Raw genomic sequence first — 17,374 nt, forward strand, 5'->3', positions numbered from 1 at the left:
GTCCTACCTGAGTAGTGCAGAGGGAACACATCCCCGGGAGAAGATCCCTGACGCCTGGCTGAGTCTCTGCTAAGGGTGTCACAGCGAGGTTGTGAGATGGCTCAGCCGTTCAGGGCATGGGTTCTCTGTTCCTCCAGAGAAGCAGGCTTGGTTCCCAGCACCCTCAGGGAAGCTCACAGCCACCTGAACTCCAGGTCTGGCCACCTCTCAGGCATCCATGACCACTGCACACACATGATACACATAATCCAGGGAAGACACGCATACGCACAAGGAGTGTAGAACAGATCCACAGGCTCCTCCCAGCAGATGCTACTGGTAGGGAGCCTAGGGGACAGGCAGATTAGCTGAGATGGGCTGTGGAGACACGCCTGCCACAGGGATGAGAGTTATTCCAAACCAGGGCGTATACTGGGGATACACTATGAGGCTGGGGTCCGACAGAAGCCCCAAAGTAACATCGTCATGAGAAAACATGTCACTAGGTCCTCAGTTTTCCCCTACCTTCCTCGTCACACCTGGCCCAATGAAAACCACCACCAATGGAAGGAGACAGCCCGTACCAGAGCATAGTCCACAGGGATCACCTGGGCTAGGCACACACAGGATCATGGAGTTCTGATCCCTCCTGGGCTCCTGAGTGCTGCCCTGATATAAGCACACACCGTGTATGGATATATTCCTTTAATTATAGAACTGAAAAATCTCTTTAATTCAGTCTATGCTTGTATAACACAAATGTTTGAGAATCCACCACCCACCCAACCTGGTGCTCAGGCTCACTCGTTGGCAGTCGGCTACATGAACGCGTGTGGCTGTTAGCATCTTCAGACAGTTAAAGGAAGAAACAGAGCACGGATCATGTGGGTGAACACAGAGAGAAAACCACAGCATTCTTAATTCTGGCCCAAGGTGAGAAGCCACACACAGAGTGCCGTTCGGCAAGTATCTGGCAGATGAAGGATGTCAAGTACGGGCCTCCTCATCTGGGTTGAGGCTGTCCCCCTGGATGAATGGCGATGGAATACCGGGCCACCTGCAGAACCGCTTCTCCGATATACGCATATAAATGCTTGTGTGTTTGTGTGTGCAGATGCGTGTGTGTGTGTGCAGCATGTGATGTGAGTTGCCCAAGTACAAAACACGAGTTTATTCTGTTCATACTAAGCATGGTAAATAAATCAAGTTTGTAACTAGAACACAATTCTTTGTTTTGTTTTGTTTTTTTAAAAAGGAACATTGAAGATCTTCAAAAATTGCTACAGTACAAAAAAAGTGTGTGTGTCTGTGTTGGTATTTATATATTTATATATGTATATTAACCAGAAATAGTGACTCTACCGGAAGTGATCCCCCACCCTGTCCTCTGTAAGATTTCTCCGCGTGGTTTGCTGGGCTCGGCTCCGGCCGAGCTTCCGGCTCATTTCATGGCACATAGTGGTATTATTGGCACAGGTTCAAAATCGTGGTGCGAGTCCCAGGCGTTGGGAGCTGTCTCCTGACCTTCTGCTTGGCTTTCTCTGCTGTCTCTAGTCACTTCTTGCATTTCTTTCTGCTCTCCGAAGAAAACTCTGGGAGAAGGGAGCGCCCCTAGGCACGAGCAATATTACAAAAATAGATTTGGCCTTGGGTGTCCTGCTCTGCCGAGTTTCCCACTGGCAAACAGAAGAGGCAGGTGCGGGACCCTTCCCTTAGATAGTTTAGTTTTAGGTTTTAGAATTTTTTTGTTTTGTTGTTTTGTTTGTACAAGTTCACCAACGGAATCCTGTGGAGGAAGGAGAGAAGAGATTAAATGGCACCATGCCCTGGGGCACGAGAAGGCTTCCTGCCCATACAAAGCCCCCCACACCCACTCTGGTTATCAAGGACTGGTGGGGTCAAGAGGAAGGGCTTCGGTCACCTCTTCAGGGCCTCCTAGGAAGGGCTGGGCCTGAGGCAGGACAGAAAGACACAGGAAATCTGGGGGGCAACAGCAGGAAAAAGAGCCCTGCCCCCGGACATCTGAGTGAACACCCTCACCAGCAAATTACAGCTGTTAAGGCCTTTCCCGTTTCCTCTGGAGCCAATCTGTTACCTTACAACCAAAGAAACAGAGGCAGAGAATGGGTAGGGTCTGAGAAAAACCTTGAGAGACAGAATTCCAAAGAGCTCCTGACCGCCCATCTACAGTCACCCCTTGCTGAAGTACCACTTGTTCTTTGGGAAGCCCACACCCATGCTCCTGTGGGTGTCTTACTTTCTTCTGAACACCTCTTCTACTGCTAACCCTTAGTCTTAAGCTTATATTAAAACATCTCTAACAAAACTCCCAACTCTGCTTAAGACATCAGTCCTGAAATCCTTTCCGGTGTTAAAGCCATAAATTCTTCTTTGTTCTGGGTTGAGCTCAGGAGTGCTCCAGCTTCCAAGGGTGGCAATGTGGAGCTGTCCCCTCACCTCTGACAGGTCCGTCTCCTCCATTAACTCATATGGAACACAGCAGCATCCCAACCATGCATGTCACTGGCTATGTTCACCGTAGTCTTCCTCGTTCCCTCTTTGACCCACAGTGGGAAGAGCTTTGCTTGCTACACCTACGATGCAGGAAGGAACCTACAGGTTCCGTTTCCATCCACCGTAGCTGGAGACACACTAGGACCAAGTCTCAGGACAGACGTAAGGCTCTATCAGCAAAGCCAGCCTGAGTCTCTCCAAGAGGGAAAGACAGGGAATCCGGGGAGGCCAGTGGCTGCAACATTCTCCAGCAGGCTGGTCAGGAAAGGATACCCAGATGGTACATGAAAACATTCTAGCGAGAGAGAATCCGGGGATGGGCATGTGTCTGGGCATGAGGGTGCAGCACGTGCCAGGCATGGGTGATCCCATTTGGTGCTGTCTGAGTTATGCGGTGATGTGTGTGGGCCTCCACTCCACTCAGTGCTCTCACTGAAGCCCCCCCCCCCACAATTACAGGCCACCGAGACCCTCAGGCAGAGAGGAAAGTCCCTCCACACTTGTAGATGACACAAGTCAAAAGGCAAGCGTCCCAGTGGTCCTTAGATGAAGTTGGCAGAAGGACACAACTTGAATTGAATGCTGGTATTGTCCCACAGTTACCAGGCCAAGCAAATGGCCAGACTGGAAGATCCATCACAGCATGTTTAGAACCTTCTGGAAACATATGCCCCGAGCCTCCTCTGGAGACCTGGAAGCTAGCTGTCCGGCCAGGGTCTGTGAGCTGGTTTTTAATAGTCCCCACAGTTGCAGTTAGGGTGGTGATGGGACCCAGCTCTCCCAGAAGGCTCCAGCGTGGCATCCTTCCTCCCATCTCAATGATGGTGGGCTTTGCCTTGGAGTTGTGGGCAGGGCTGACAGGCCTGCCCCTGCTCAGTTCATGACCCATGTTTGTGCCCAGAGTCTTGACTTGTCTCTCCAGTGAGACGGAGAAGAGAATTAAAGGCGCTGCTCCTCCACTCCCCTCCACGTGACCCAGAGTGAACAGAGGTTCCACGAATACCCCTCTACCTTGCCTGCCATCTCCAAAAGACTCCTGTTTGGAGCCTCTGTGAGGCCTAAGCTGAAGACCCACTAGGCCTCTGTGGGGCTGTCCACCTACTGTGGACCTCAGGCGACCTTGCATAAAGGAAAGGGACATCGGGTCAGATCAGCGGGTCCTCCTCCAGCTATGCACCCAACCCCATATTCAGGTATCAAGGGATAAAAGGTTTCAAACAAAGACACAACTTAATGTAGGGAGAACGAGTCATCTTGTGTGCCTGTTTTCATCTCAACATTTCTGAAGTTAAAAAAAAATAATATTGTGTGAAACCACTAACACGAGTGAGCCAGGGCATGCTTTGAACGGGCACGTGGTGGGGGTGGCTAGAGTGTGCATCTGCACAGATATCAGGGATGCTGGTGTTCAGAGGAGTTTTAGTGGGGATAGTCTGACATAATTAATGCCACTGAACGGCACACGTAAGAGGAGTGAAGGGGCCAGGGGAGACGGCTCAGTGGGCAAAGTACCTGTTGTGCACCATGAAGACCTGAGCTTGGATCTACAGGACCCACATAAATGCTAGGCATGACAGCATGTGTCCACAAACCCTGTGCTGTGAGACAGAGACAGGAGAACCCCTGGTCTCGCTGGCCAGCCAGTCTAGCAGACTTGGTGAGCTTTGGGGTCAGTGAGGGACTCTCTCAAAAAATATGGTAGAAATTGATGGAGGAGGACACCCAACATTGACCTCTGGCCTTCACATACAAGTACATAACCACAGGAACACATGGGCAACAATAACACACACGCATACACACACGCACGCACACACGCACACTTACACACAAAGAGACAGAGACAGAGAGAGATAGAGAGACATAAAGGTTTGAGTGGTATTTATTAGTTCTAGCTTTCTACAAATACATGTATTTTTTGTTTTTCGAGACAGGGTTTCAAATACATGTATTTTTTTAATAGGCTCACTAAATGTTGGCCTTAGTGATCTAATACTTGTTAGCAGTGGCCTAGGTCAGTGTAACATGGGTGACTTAGTTATCTGTCCCTATTCTCATTGTTTATTGTTTGTTTATTAGGACAGAGTCTCTCTAGGCAGCCTAGCCTGGGCTTCCCCTTGCTAGTTGGAGCTTGCACAAACAGACCTGGCTTCTGGTGACTGGTTCCTGTTAGAATCTGGTTTCCATCTAAGGTCAGCTGTGTAAGTCACAGAGCTGCCCCACTTTCATGAGAAGGGCTCTTGTTGGGGTGGGGTTCTGGTCCCTGATCCTGAACTTAGACAAAGCAAGACTGGAGGAATGGCCCTGCCCTTTCCCTGCCAGCCTTTTTCTGGACACTCCCACATGGGACCTTTATCCTTTGCTTTTCCATGCTGGCTCCTTCTTCTCCTTCTCAAATTCATAGCGGTACACAGACCTCAGATTGCTTATCTCGGCTCACCTCTCTCTTCTATTCAGACATGCCCTCGATCTATGTCTTTCTTCCCTGGGATATTCAGCCAGGCATTCATGACGCACCCCTGGCAACAGGACCTTCCCTGCGTACAGGTCTCCAGTGGGGGCCACTTCGGGTTCCCTTAGATTCCTGCTCTGTGTCTTTGTGGACTGGTACCCAACACCAAAGGAAGCTAAGAGGCAGATACAGGTAGGGATATTTTGTTTGTGTTTTATCAAATAAAGCTTGCCTGAATATCAGAGCTCAGAGCTAAGTCACTAGAGGCCGGGCAGTGGTGGCATACACCTTTAATCCCAGCACTCTGGAGCCACACGTCTTTAATTCCAGCACTAGGGAGGTAGAGACAGGAGTGATATGACTGGGTGGAGACAGAATCTCAGTGTTGTCTGAAGTCTGGTGGAGAGCTTTGCAATCTGCAGTCACACTGAGGACAGGATCTCCCCTTTGTTTGTTTGAGCTCTGGAAAAGGTGAGAACTCTCTATTGGCTTGGCTGCTTTGCTTTTCTGATCTTCAGCTTGAACCCCAACATCTGTCTCTGGGTTTTTACTATTTGTGCTACAGACAAGGCTCAGTGCCCCATTTGGGGTCACCAACACGGATCTTTCTTGACCTAAAACCCACTCCCAGAACGGCTTGTCGCAGGGGCTGTCCCTGTGAAGCCACACAGGGAGGAATCTATTCCAGGACCATGAGCAGCGGTTAGCAGGTAGAGGAGAGAGAGACTGGGCCTCTGATAGCCCTGACACTGTGCCTGCCATTGTCACCGCAGTGCTGGTTCCTTTCAGAGAGCAGAAGAGGGTCCAAGCAAGGGAGGGACACCATCCCAGTCTCAGGCCAGGGAGGACAGAGAGATGGGGGGGGGCTGCCTCCTCCCTGCCGGCCTGCCTAACTAAGCAGGGGAGCTGCCGCCTCCCTGCCGGCCTGCCTAAGCACTTAGTCCTGTTGCTCTGGCCTATGGTGAAGAATGGGATCTCTAGCTGCAGGGGCTCAGTGCAGGAGCCCCTTGGTCCCGAGCTGGAGAAGGACCAGGAACCCAGGCCAGGCAGAAGGCCACCGCCTAGCAGGAGGTGGGACTGGACCCCACAGAAACAGGAAGAGAAACAGGGAAGCTGGGAGCCGCAGAGCAAACAGACAGGGAAGATGGGCGCTGCAGAACAATCTCACGGATAAATTCTGGGATAGATTCTGCCCCCTGCTGCTTGGAAGGAGATTGGGCAATGGGTATCCTAAGCTCATGGGCTTGATGCTCAGCCTCTGCCTTTGAAAACCAAGACCACAGAGCAGCCTGGTCCCTGGTGCCACAGCTCTGAAGCAGTCACAGTCAGGACAGACTGAAAGGGCACCTGTGCCCCCATGTTTTCTTTGTGTGGATTATCAGAAAGCACAGCTTCTAGAAGGTTCTCTATGCTACTTCGAAAGAAGTATTACTTTGAGTTACAAGAGCTTTGTATTCTATGAATATAGTGTGTGTGTGTGTGTGTGTGTGTGTGTGTGTGTGTGTACGTGTGTACATGTTCCAGCCTGTGCACATGTATGTAGATGTCAGGGATTGACTCTGGTGTTTTTCTCAATCTCCATCCACATCGAGACAAGGTCTTTCAATGAACCCAGTGCTCACTGACTGGCTGGGCAGATTGGTGGGCTGTGTCTGGCTTTTCAGATGTGTGTTAGGGGCCTGGAAGCAGTTTACCCACTGAAGCATCTTCCCAGCCCCCGAGGTGTGTTTTATTTTGTTCTGGGGGAGGGCTAAGGCATGTTCCAGTTTTTCATCAGCTATGTGCTTCAATTTGTTCCTGAGAATATTAATAATGATTTATCTCTTGTTACTCCAGATGCAAGAGTCATTATGGTTTTCGAGGCGCTGTTCAGAAGGAAGTGGCTTTGGCAAGTAGGGTGAACAGAACTAGGTCTAATGGGGTTTTCTAAAGTTCAGCCAACCATCCTTGTTGGGGAAGTGGGGGGATGGCAAGAAATGAGCCACGAACAAGCGGCAGGTGAGCCTCTGAGGTTCCTTTATTCCTTAGAGTACAGGAAGCCAGCTTCATCTGGTTCTATCCAGAGCTAACTGCGCCCACTGTGAGGTGGTCTATGGCAAGGTTGGCCTGAAGGAAGGAAGCAGGCGCTTGCTTGTCATGAGCCCTAGGTTTCACCAGGAGCCTGTCTGCAGGGAAGGGACAGGTACCACTTACATATACATATTCCTGGGAGGAGACAGGAGTGTGTTGGGGTAAGAATCTGCTACACTGGGGCCAGTAAGATGACTCAGAGGGTAAAAGAGCTTGCCTCAAAAGCCTGAGGACCTGAGTTCAATCCCCAGAACACATTGTGGAAATAAAGAACTGACTGGAAGCTTGTCTCATGTCCAACTGTGAGCTATATACACGTCCATGTATGTAGACCCACACAGACACACACAGACACACACAGACACACATACACAATAGACAAAACAGATTCTTAGGAAGAAATTGCTACATCACCAATAAAAAGCTATCTAAAAGTCTTAAAGGTTCTACAAGCGACAAACAGACTATTAAACCTTAATTAAATGTTTCTTTCTATTAATTGCTGTTTATTTAACGGACAACAAGTGCCCGTGTAAATCTGAGAGATCTCTCTGGCAGGTCTCTGCTTGCTGCTCGTGCCCAGCCGTTAATTATAAGAACGAGGGGATACTTAGAATCCGAAGGCTTTCATCCCAGTGAGTGATGAATAGCTTGCCCGGCACAGGGCGATGGGATCTTTAGGCATTTATCAGAGACTAATGAGGCTCTTTGCACATCTCGCCTGGTTCTGGTCTACAGAAAGTCACCGGAGGTGAAGCAAGGCAGGCACGGCGACAGAGTTTGTCTGTTTTGCAAGGAGATGCAACACCTAGTTCTACCCAATCCAGAGGCTCCTGTGATGCACAGGGAGGGGGCAGTAATGGTCTGGAAAAAGGTGTTCTCACATAGATGGAGTCACTCTCAAGTGTCTCCTGGGGCAGCTACATCTTATACCCCACCCAAGATCAGTGTACCGAGACATCCAATCAAAACTGTGGGAGAGAATGCCAGGGGAAAGACAAGAGGGTTTTCTGGAACCGAGGAACAAATAAAATCACAGTCCTGCCACCCAAACTCTATATTCCTGGAAATGTTCATGCTGCTGCTCCCTGCAAGAAGGCTGCAGAGCTCAGGCCCTTGAGCCCTTGGGACTGGTCCTCCTGTAGCTCCATCCTACCCTCAGCCAGATTACAGCTTGGGGCTGGCCTGGGGTGAATGGAGGCACTTGGTATGGAGAAGGGCATGGTCTCAGACCCTGCAAGGGGTTTGCAAAGCAGAGACATTGGAAGGGTAGGCAGTATGACATACTGGCACTAGACAACCTCGGGTGACCGACCTTACCAGTGACAACCTTGGGCACCATGGTTAAGTTGTCTGCTTTTCCCCAGCCCCAGTTTCCCTCTTTGTGGATAGGCTTGCTGTGGGGAGTAAATGCCCTTCTGTATGGAAAAAGTGGCTTTTCTAACGGGCATCTATATGACAGAGTTGCCCGGGAGCAGGAGAAAAGCAGCCTATGGGCCCCCAACTCTTCCAGACGTGGAGGCTGAGTGGGTAGGCTCAGCATCTCCATGTCAATGAATCATAGTTTAACCCATTTTTCATGTTTTATTGTTTTTTTAATTGATACAAGATCTAACTCTGTACCCAGGCTGTCTTCAAACTCTCAGTGATTCCCCTGCCTCAGACTCCTGACTGCTTGATTGCAAGTATTAGCCATTATGCCCACCTTTAAGGAACTCTCAAAGCTATAACAAGATGTGGTACCCACCCTACCCTGGGTCGTGCCAAGCTTTGCTAGGCAGCTGGGGACTCCATTGTTCCCCAACACTAGCCGAGCTGGCACATCCAAGAGGGATGTCCACAGCCTTAATGGAATGAGACACATTGGCAGACCACGGCAGTGTGCTCTGAGGATGTGCCAGGCTCCGTATCCTGCCCACTAGAAGGCTGTGCTTGCCACGCAGGCTCCATGAAAGCCTCTGCAGGAGGCTCATTTCTAGTCTAATCTAATTACATTCTCTTGCCCATTGGCGGAATGTGTTGGCTTTGGGACAGAGACGGAGCTGGAGATTTGATTTGGACCAAACTTGTGATTCATTAGTGCTGGGATTAAGAACTGACCGGTTGGTTCCCATGCTGACAGCAGCTTGCTCCTTGCTTCCTGCTGGGCAAATGTTGGGTACGGAACCCTCGAGCCATGTCCAGCCCTCAGTCTCCTGCCCTTTTCATTCAGTCCCCTATGTAGAAGGTGAGCCATGAGTTAGAGGACGGATACTGTATCCTATCTAGGAAACAGGGTTGCCATCTCACGAAAATGACTGGATAGAAGGGGAGTGATGAGTAAGAGGATGGATACTGTATCCTATCTGAGACACAAGGTTGCCATCTCACGAAAATGATTGGATTCCTCTTTGATAAGGGTAGACTGGCTCACGCTGCAGTGGCACACTGGGCAAAGGGAGAAGATGTGGGATTCCCCTCTGTATGCTGTGAATACGATTGGTTAATTAATAAAGAAACTGGCTTGAGCTTGCACAGGGAATAGAGGTAGGTGGGAAAAACTAAACTGAATGCTGGGAGAAAGGAGGCAGTGTCAGGGAGAAGCCATGTAGCCCCTCCGGAGACAGACATCGGAACTTTACTGGGTAAACTGCTGCCACATGGTGATTCCCACATGGAGACGGGTTAGATTTATATGTAAGAGTTAGCCAATAAGAAGCTAGAGCTAATGGGCCAAGCAGTGTTTTAAATAATATAGTTTCTGTGTGACTATTTAGGGGCTGAGCAGCCAGGAACCAACGAGCAGCCCTCCTCCAACGGGAAGGTTCCCTAGCAAGCCTGGAATCACTGAGGAAAGGCTGCCAAACTGACAACATCCATGGGCCGTGCCCCCAGCATGTGTAAGTGGGACGGACGTGTGGGTTGTGCAGCTCCTGGGAGAAGCACTCACCCTGCCCCAGGCCCCGTAGGCCACTGTTCACAGACTCAGCACAGAAGCCATTTAATACTAGCATCCGCGTTAATACCATCCAAAGCAAGCCAAATGTTCCCAGGCAGCGGAGCGTGAAGAATTCATCCTGTTTGGGTGCCAGTCTCCAGCTTCAAATTAGTAGATGTCTCAACTCTTCACTTTCTTTCTTTATCATGTTATTTCTTATCTCTTATTTTCATATTTCGAGACTGTATTTTAATTCTGCTGCTGCCCCACTGCCCCCGCCCCCGCCCCCCTCCTGCACGGTGGCGTGCTCAGGGTGTGATCTCTGTCTGCTTAGCTGCTGCCCTGGTAGCTTCCTGCTGAGGGAAGGGAGTGCTGTACCCAGAGCTTGTTTCTGAAGGCGATTGCAGCTTGCAGTTCTACACAGGGAGGGCATGGCATTGAGACAGTGTTGCTGATCCTGGGAGCTACTCCCTCCCTGAGAAGTCCCGACTTTGTGTCTAATAGATGTGCCCAGAGACCCAGGGTCCAGTATCCACACAGGGGATGTACTGGGAAACCCACTGCCTTAGAGAGGGGTTCCTGGTTGTCCCAAAGCAGAGGTGAGGGGAGAAGGTGGTGGGCCAGGAGACAAAGAGGGCACTATGCCCCCAGGAGATAGATACATACCATGAAACAGACACATGGCGTCTGCCCTGCCCCCAGGAGGTAAAAAGCCTTCGGCCAGTCAGCAGGAGATTTCAAACCATTTCTCAGACACAAAGGCCACAGGGATGAGATGCCGATCTGCAGATGAGGATCTGTGGAGAACAGAGAAGGAGGCTTGCATGAGCTATGGGAGCTGGCACACGACAGGCAAGCTGGTCCGCCTGCAGGGGGAGTCTGTTCTCTGGAGATGGGTCTTTCCCAGCTTTTACATAGAAGGATCACTATCGCCTTGCAGGTCCCCAGGGCCGAGGGACTCAGGTGTGGAGGTGGGGTGACTAGCCATCTCTCACTCTTGTAACCATCTCCAGATGGCTTTGGGATGAGCCCAGAGCCAGGGTCTGTGCTTCCAAAGGCGAGACTGGATGCACAGCATTGCGCATGATAGAAAGGACCGACCCTAGTTCCTAAAATGCCCCCCCTTACAGTTTGTCGTTGAAACCAGATGACTGTGATGGTTAGCTTTATCTACCAATTTGACATACTTAGAATCACCTAGAAGAGAGTCTCAATGAGGGATCATGGGGATCAGTTTGGCCTGTGAGCCTGTGTGTTAACTGATGTGGGGAGAATTCAGATCCCCATGAGCGGTACCATTCCCTAGGCAGGGAACCCTGAACTGTATAAAAGTGAAGGAAACAGGCCAGCAGGTAGGCGTAGTTTCTTCTCTCTGCTCCAGACTGTAGACGTGCTGGCGGCTGTATGCCTGTGAAGGCCCTGCTAGGACGGACTGAAACCTGGGATTGTAAGCTGAATACCCCAAATTGCATTTTGTCGGGGTTGTTTATCACAGCCAACAGAAACAAAGCAGGCAAACGACCTCGTCCCAGGCCCAGCGGCAGGCGCCAACGTGTCACCTTCAGCCACCCAACCTCTACAAGGGGACATGGGCGTGGCACATGCGTTCACTGCAGCATAGGAGTTCCCTGCAGCCAGCAGCACAGGAGCAATGAACTGTGATGGCTCTGGTGGCCACCTCTGCTTACAGGGAAAGCAGCAAACAGGATGGGAGATGCAGGGTGACCCAGAGCTGACCTCCCAGCCAAGGTTGCAGGGGACCTCTCATTCAGTTGCTGAGACTGGGGATGGGGGAGGGGGCCTTCAAGGCATATGAGCAGCCTGTTAACTGCCTTACTTTTTCCCTTCTTTTTTTTTTAATTTACAAATGATGCATGGGTACATAGTCACTTAAAAAATAGCTTATTGATATTTTAATTTAATGCTGGACAAACCTTGGGCAGCTGACTCAGGGGTTTCTTGACCGTTCCCGGGGATGGTTGGAGAAGTGTGTCTTCTTTGAGAGATTATCCATGAATAATAAAAGAGCATTTAATAAGAGAGTCCAGTCTGGAGTCTGCTTGGTATTTGCTATTTTTTCTGAGCTGGCTGCTGACATCTTATTGACAAGAGTCTCAGAAACACTGACTGTGGGAGGGACCTGTCATAATCTCCTGATGCTCCAGAGGGCAGTGAGTACTAGGCTGGCTTTGAACTCTGAGACTGGGGGTGGGGTTGGGGCAGACATTCAGCCTCCAGGCATAGGAGTGAGGGGCTGTGTTGGGGTCTGGGTAGGGTTTTCACTATGGCTGCTGTTGTGCCTTCCAGGGGTGGCTAATACCTGTTGATTGTATTTCACTGCTATTGTTTTGACAAATCAGTTGTCTGTAAGTGCTGGGCCCCTGAGCGACCGACAGATTGACAGGACAGGATGACAGTGCCACACAGAGAGCCTTGGGGACGGGATCGCACAGAGCTCACCGGTTTCCATTGAATGTGGACTTGTATTCCCCGGCGGAGTGCAGTGTCTCATCCGCGTACACGGGCACGGATGCCCTGACACACTCGTGGGAACACTGCAGTGTCTCATTGTAGGCTGTGAAGATGTCCACGCTGCTGGGCACCCGGGCCGGGGTGAAGTCCGTTAAGTTCTGACAGCTTTCCTCCTGCTGGTTCATCTTTCGCTGGTGGCTGTTCCTCCGAGTGTGCCCGCTTGGGGCACAGCTAGGAGAGAGAGAGGACAGGTGTGAGGGGGTGGGCAGGTGCTGGAGCGATGTGCAGACCTCTCCCACACAGTGGCAGTGAAGCCTTACTGCCAGGCATCATTTATATTACACAGTAATTCTCGGCCTCTTCAGAAAGATCAACCACAATCAAGTAATCAGCTCCCCCTTTTTTTTTTCAAATATAAAATCTGAATTTTAAATGTGGCCATTATCACAGGAGAGCTTGGAGGTGAGTGAGTGAGTGGTGAGATTCTGGGACCTTGTTTGCCTAAAGAACGTCAGCTAGACTGAGGGGCTGACTCGGTTTCCCTCCGAGGGATGGAAAGGTTGATAGTGCTCACTGTCACTGCGGGAGAGCCGGAGCTGATACGAGAGGCCTCTGGGGACAGCCTGGGGTGCAAGGCTGCTGGATGAACACGCTAGTCCCTGCCAGAGTCTGACAAAGGGACGGTCTCACCACGCCCCGTGAGCTCTGCCTCCTTCCCTACAGCTCTGACTGAGGGGGCTTCCAGTGGCCCTGGAGCATGAACCAGGGACCCCACTCTCATAGGTGCAGAAATGCCATGTGGAATGGGAGGTACCACTGAAGCGAGTGTCCTGTCTTCCATGGGTGCCACTTTATGCCTTGCTATGTCCCCTAGGCGGGGGTGGGGGAGTCTGCCTGCCCCTGAAAGTGAGCAGGAGGCAGGAGGCCCCTCAGCAGAAGAGGCTGAACCCTGCTGGCCCTCCTCACCCTCCCCTGGATGCTCTCCCAGAGGGAGGGGTGGCCTGTCATGGAAGGGGTCACAGTCTTCTCCCAAGAAGGCCACGATGCTGTACTGTCCCACAGGTATGCATACCTGGGATGACCCCCATCTTCTGCTCTAGAGGCTCTGTGGGACATGCATTGTTATCCCTGGGTCCTGGATCCACCTGCGTAACAGGTGGGAGGCCAGTAGAATGGGGTTTGTCCTGGGCTGTGTCCTCCCCTTTGCTACCTACCTTTGGCTTTCCCCCGTTTCTGGGTCTGTCCAGTTGCTGGAACCCTACTTGTCAATCACGTATATCTGGAAATCATGGGGGCACACTGCTCTGCTGGTGGACTTGAGCCTCGAAGCTCACAGCACTAGATAAATGCCTTTCCACGTGACTTCAGGTGCTGCAGGCAGCAAGGAACCCTAGCGATCCCCTCAGTTTCTTGGGCTATGACAGATGTACACACCCAACAAGGCCAGCCTCAAAACAGCCCACTTTACAGGAGGGGACAGGGAAGGAAAAGCAACAAGGTAACAATCTAGGTTAGCAGAGAGCTGCTGCTGAAGGGGATGAGAAGGCTGGCAGGTAAGCTGCCTGACCTCAGTGGAGGGCAGTGGGCCTGGAGGGGTCGGAACATCCTGCTGCTGCTTTCCTGCCTTTCAAAAAGGCACGGACTGCACCCCAGCAGGCGACACACACACATGCATGTGGGTCCAGACAGCTGGGTGACGGGAGAACCATATAATCTGGGAAACCATGTCACGAAGGCTGAGCCTCTTGCGCAGAAGCAACACTGAGGGCTACACTAGGAAACGGACCTGGCTGAAGCCAATGTTGGCCATGGTACCTGTGGCTGTAGTCTCCAAGGGAATGCAACATTAGGCTGCCACTCAGGACACAATGTCTCATTTGATAGGGTCTCGCGTATCATAGGCTGTGTAGCTGAGGAGGACCAAGAACTTCTGATCCTCTTCCCTCCACTTCCTGAGTGCTGGACCAACGCACTCAGTATGTGAACAGCTGGGATGGAAGCCAGAGTCTCGTGCAAGCTGGGCGAGCATTCTGCCAACCGAGTGAAAGACTCGTCTCGAGGCACAGTCTTAAAAAGTTGGGGCTCTCTGTGCAGCCCCCCGGACACTCCACAGCCCCCCCACTCCCGGGCCTTACCAATTTTTTAAGACAAGAGTTGTGATGAGTGCAGCGATGACCATGATGAGGGAGACGGTGATGGTGATGATCTGATGCACAGCCAGACCTGGAGGGAGGAGACAGAGGCGGAGTCAGAGCAGGGAGGGGCAGGGCTGGAGCTGGCGAGGGGGGCAGACTGAAGGACAACGGGCAGTGCTTGGGTGTTTGTCTGAAGCACCAAGACTGTTCTCACCCCAACCATGACCTCTTCCCCACAGTCAGCATCTCAGCAGGGACCTGGCCACGGGCAGCTGTACGCTCAGTCTGATGCTTTTATCTGAATTCAAGTAACTCTGCTGAGATTCCCAAGCCCTGCCCCCTTCCCTTGCCTGGGACAAATGTTCTGTTTCTCCATTCTGGAGACAAGAGCACGGGAGAGGGACTGGCCTGGACCACCTAGGACTTTTAGAAGATGGGTCCCCTAACCGCAGACCCTGAAGGCAGTCTCCCCAGGATTGTCTCCTGTCCCCAGAGTCCTCCCCATCATTCCTAGCTTGCAACATTAGTTCCTACTAGTGAAGGAATGGGGATAGGCTGAGGTCCTGTGATGCGGCCTCAGAGCCCTGTCCCTCTTCCCCAGGAAAGAAAGACAGTGGTCAGGACCATGGAGCTGAAAGAATGCGGAGAGACGGGCAGGGCCACTTCAGCAGCAGGACAGCCAGAGACTAACAAACATTTGCTGGCCCTGCAGATGGCCAAGGTCAGGATGTCTCTGCCATCCCCTTCTAGGTGCAGGGCAGAGGGGAAAAGGGGGGTACTAGCTCCCACCTCTGATTGCACCCTAGGCCACATTCCTCTGGACCTCATCTGCCACAGCCTTCCCGGGAACAAAGAGTATCCCCAGTCAACTCTACCGGCCAGCCAGAATGATCTGCAAGGTACACAGCTCTGGCTTCTTTCCTGATATTGGCAAACATGGGACCTGAAAAGAAGATCAAGGCAGCTTGGGGAACCTCCAGGGGAAAGCATCATCCTCCAAGGGCTGATGTCTTTGGGATGCACAAGCCCTGTCCTGTCTCTACCCCAGCACCCAGTTCTAACACCCACTCCCCAGACTCCAGCTCGTCACATCTGATGGATCTGGGGTGTAAGGCACATGTTCCCATGTGGCAGACTGCAGTGTTCAGAAGTTGCTGGCCGCCTCCCAGAGACCATCACACAAGCAGATGTTAATTTCCTGCTAAATAAGATCACCAGGGGAGACTGTTTTATGAGTGATTCCAAGTTGGCAAGGCCAGAGCACATGTCCCGACTTTCCCCACCTCCATCTTTTGTGGCGAAGGGCCATTATCCTGAATGATTCCCACTCTGGTCCCCCACACAAGAAACAGTGGAGTTGACATGAGTATCATGACCACCTGGTGTGGGAAGTCCTTCTATCTATGTGTTGCTTTTATTGGTTAATGAATAAATCTGTTTTGGCCAGAGGCTTAGCAGACTAGGGCAAGGTGGGAGTTCCAAGCAGGTAGAGAAGGAGAGAGTAGGCAGAGTCAGTGAGAAGCCATGCAGCCCTGCTGGAGACAGACACCAAATGGAACTTTACCCAATAAGCCACAGCCATATAACAATGCACAGATTGATAGAAATGAGTTAATTTAAGATATGAGTAAGCCAGAAATATGCTTAAGCTATTGGCTGAACAGTATCGCAGATAACACAGTTTCTGTGTGATTATTTTGTGGTCTGGGCAGCCGGGAACGAACAGCAGCCTTCCGCCAACAGCGACCCTCCCTCTCTATCTGTACCCTCGAGAGCCACGGTGGTGCATTTTCTCTGTGCTGTGCGGTGCTTGCAATGGCCATCTCAACTGTCGTGGCTGCCTTCAGGAAACAGCAGTTCGATACCATTTGCTTTGATGTTGTAGCTCTCAAGGCTCATTTTAGCCTGTGACTCCCCAAATACCTGTGCTCACTTTGGGGCACTTGCTTTAGACTTCTGAGTAAGCAGCCTACTCCTCCAAGAGCACCATCAGTTTGTGAGTGGGTTTAAAGCCAGGCTAGATTGCAGAAGCCACCTTCAATCTCACCAACAGGAGTCTCTGCTAACTAAGGTCTAAGAACCACCAAAGATCTCACTGGCAGGGGGAACGTTGCAAGGGCTCCGCTGTTTAGTGGAGAACCATAGGAAGGGTGTTGTCTGCTCAGTATCCTGTCATGCTGTATCCACACATTCCCTTAGAGTGGTCAAGAGGTAGCTGTGTCATTCCGAGCACACATGCTGTTCATTCGCCTGTGCATACAGCAAGAGGAGGAGGAAGCTGATGGAAAAGACGGCGATGATGGTGATGATGACAGTGGCTATGGGGGCAGTGATTATGATGGTGGTGGCAGTGATGCTGACAACTGGAGTGATGGTGATGATGTTTATAGTGGCAATGTGCGGCTGCCGCTGTTCCTAATGATGGCAATGACGACTGTGGTGCTGGTGATAAAGTGAGGATGGGGATATTGGGGATAAAGGTGATAATATGGTGATGTCAAGAGGGTGGTGATGGTAGTGGTGATGGTGATGATGGTGGTGATGATGGTGATGATGATGGTAGTGATGGTGGTGGTGATGATGATGATGGTGATGATGATGATGGTGATGATGATGATGATGGTGGTGATGATGGTAGTGATAATGGTGGTGATGATGATGGTAGTGATGGTGGTGATAGTGATGATGGTGGTGAGGGTAAAGGTGGTGGTGATGGTGGTGATGATGATGGTGGTGGTGATGATGATGGTAGTGATGGTGGTGGTGATGATGGTAGTGATGGTGGTGGTGATGATGATGGTGGTGATGGTGGTGATAGTGATGATGGTGGTGATG

General features: G+C 51.2%; 1 protein-coding gene across 1 annotated transcript in view; it reads right to left on the minus strand.

Moving 5' to 3' along the window:
• Positions 1–1,138: 1,138 nt before the first annotated feature.
• Ajap1 (adherens junctions associated protein 1) overlaps positions 1,139–17,374 on the minus strand; it is a 115,522-nt gene continuing 99,286 nt past the window's right edge. The window contains exons 3-6 of the mRNA XM_005368629.2: positions 14,540–14,627; positions 12,393–12,635; positions 10,599–10,729; positions 1,139–1,765 (exon numbers count right to left, since the gene is read on the minus strand). Of these exons, the coding sequence (XP_005368686.1) occupies positions 10,657–10,729; positions 12,393–12,635; positions 14,540–14,627 (404 nt within the window). The 3' untranslated portion in view covers positions 1,139–1,765; positions 10,599–10,656. The remainder of the gene's footprint in view (positions 1,766–10,598; positions 10,730–12,392; positions 12,636–14,539; positions 14,628–17,374) is intronic.

The sequence above is a fragment of the Microtus ochrogaster genome, unplaced genomic scaffold (genome assembly GCF_000317375.1).
Source record: "Microtus ochrogaster isolate Prairie Vole_2 unplaced genomic scaffold, MicOch1.0 UNK38, whole genome shotgun sequence".
Taxonomy (NCBI): Eukaryota; Metazoa; Chordata; class Mammalia; order Rodentia; family Cricetidae; genus Microtus; species Microtus ochrogaster.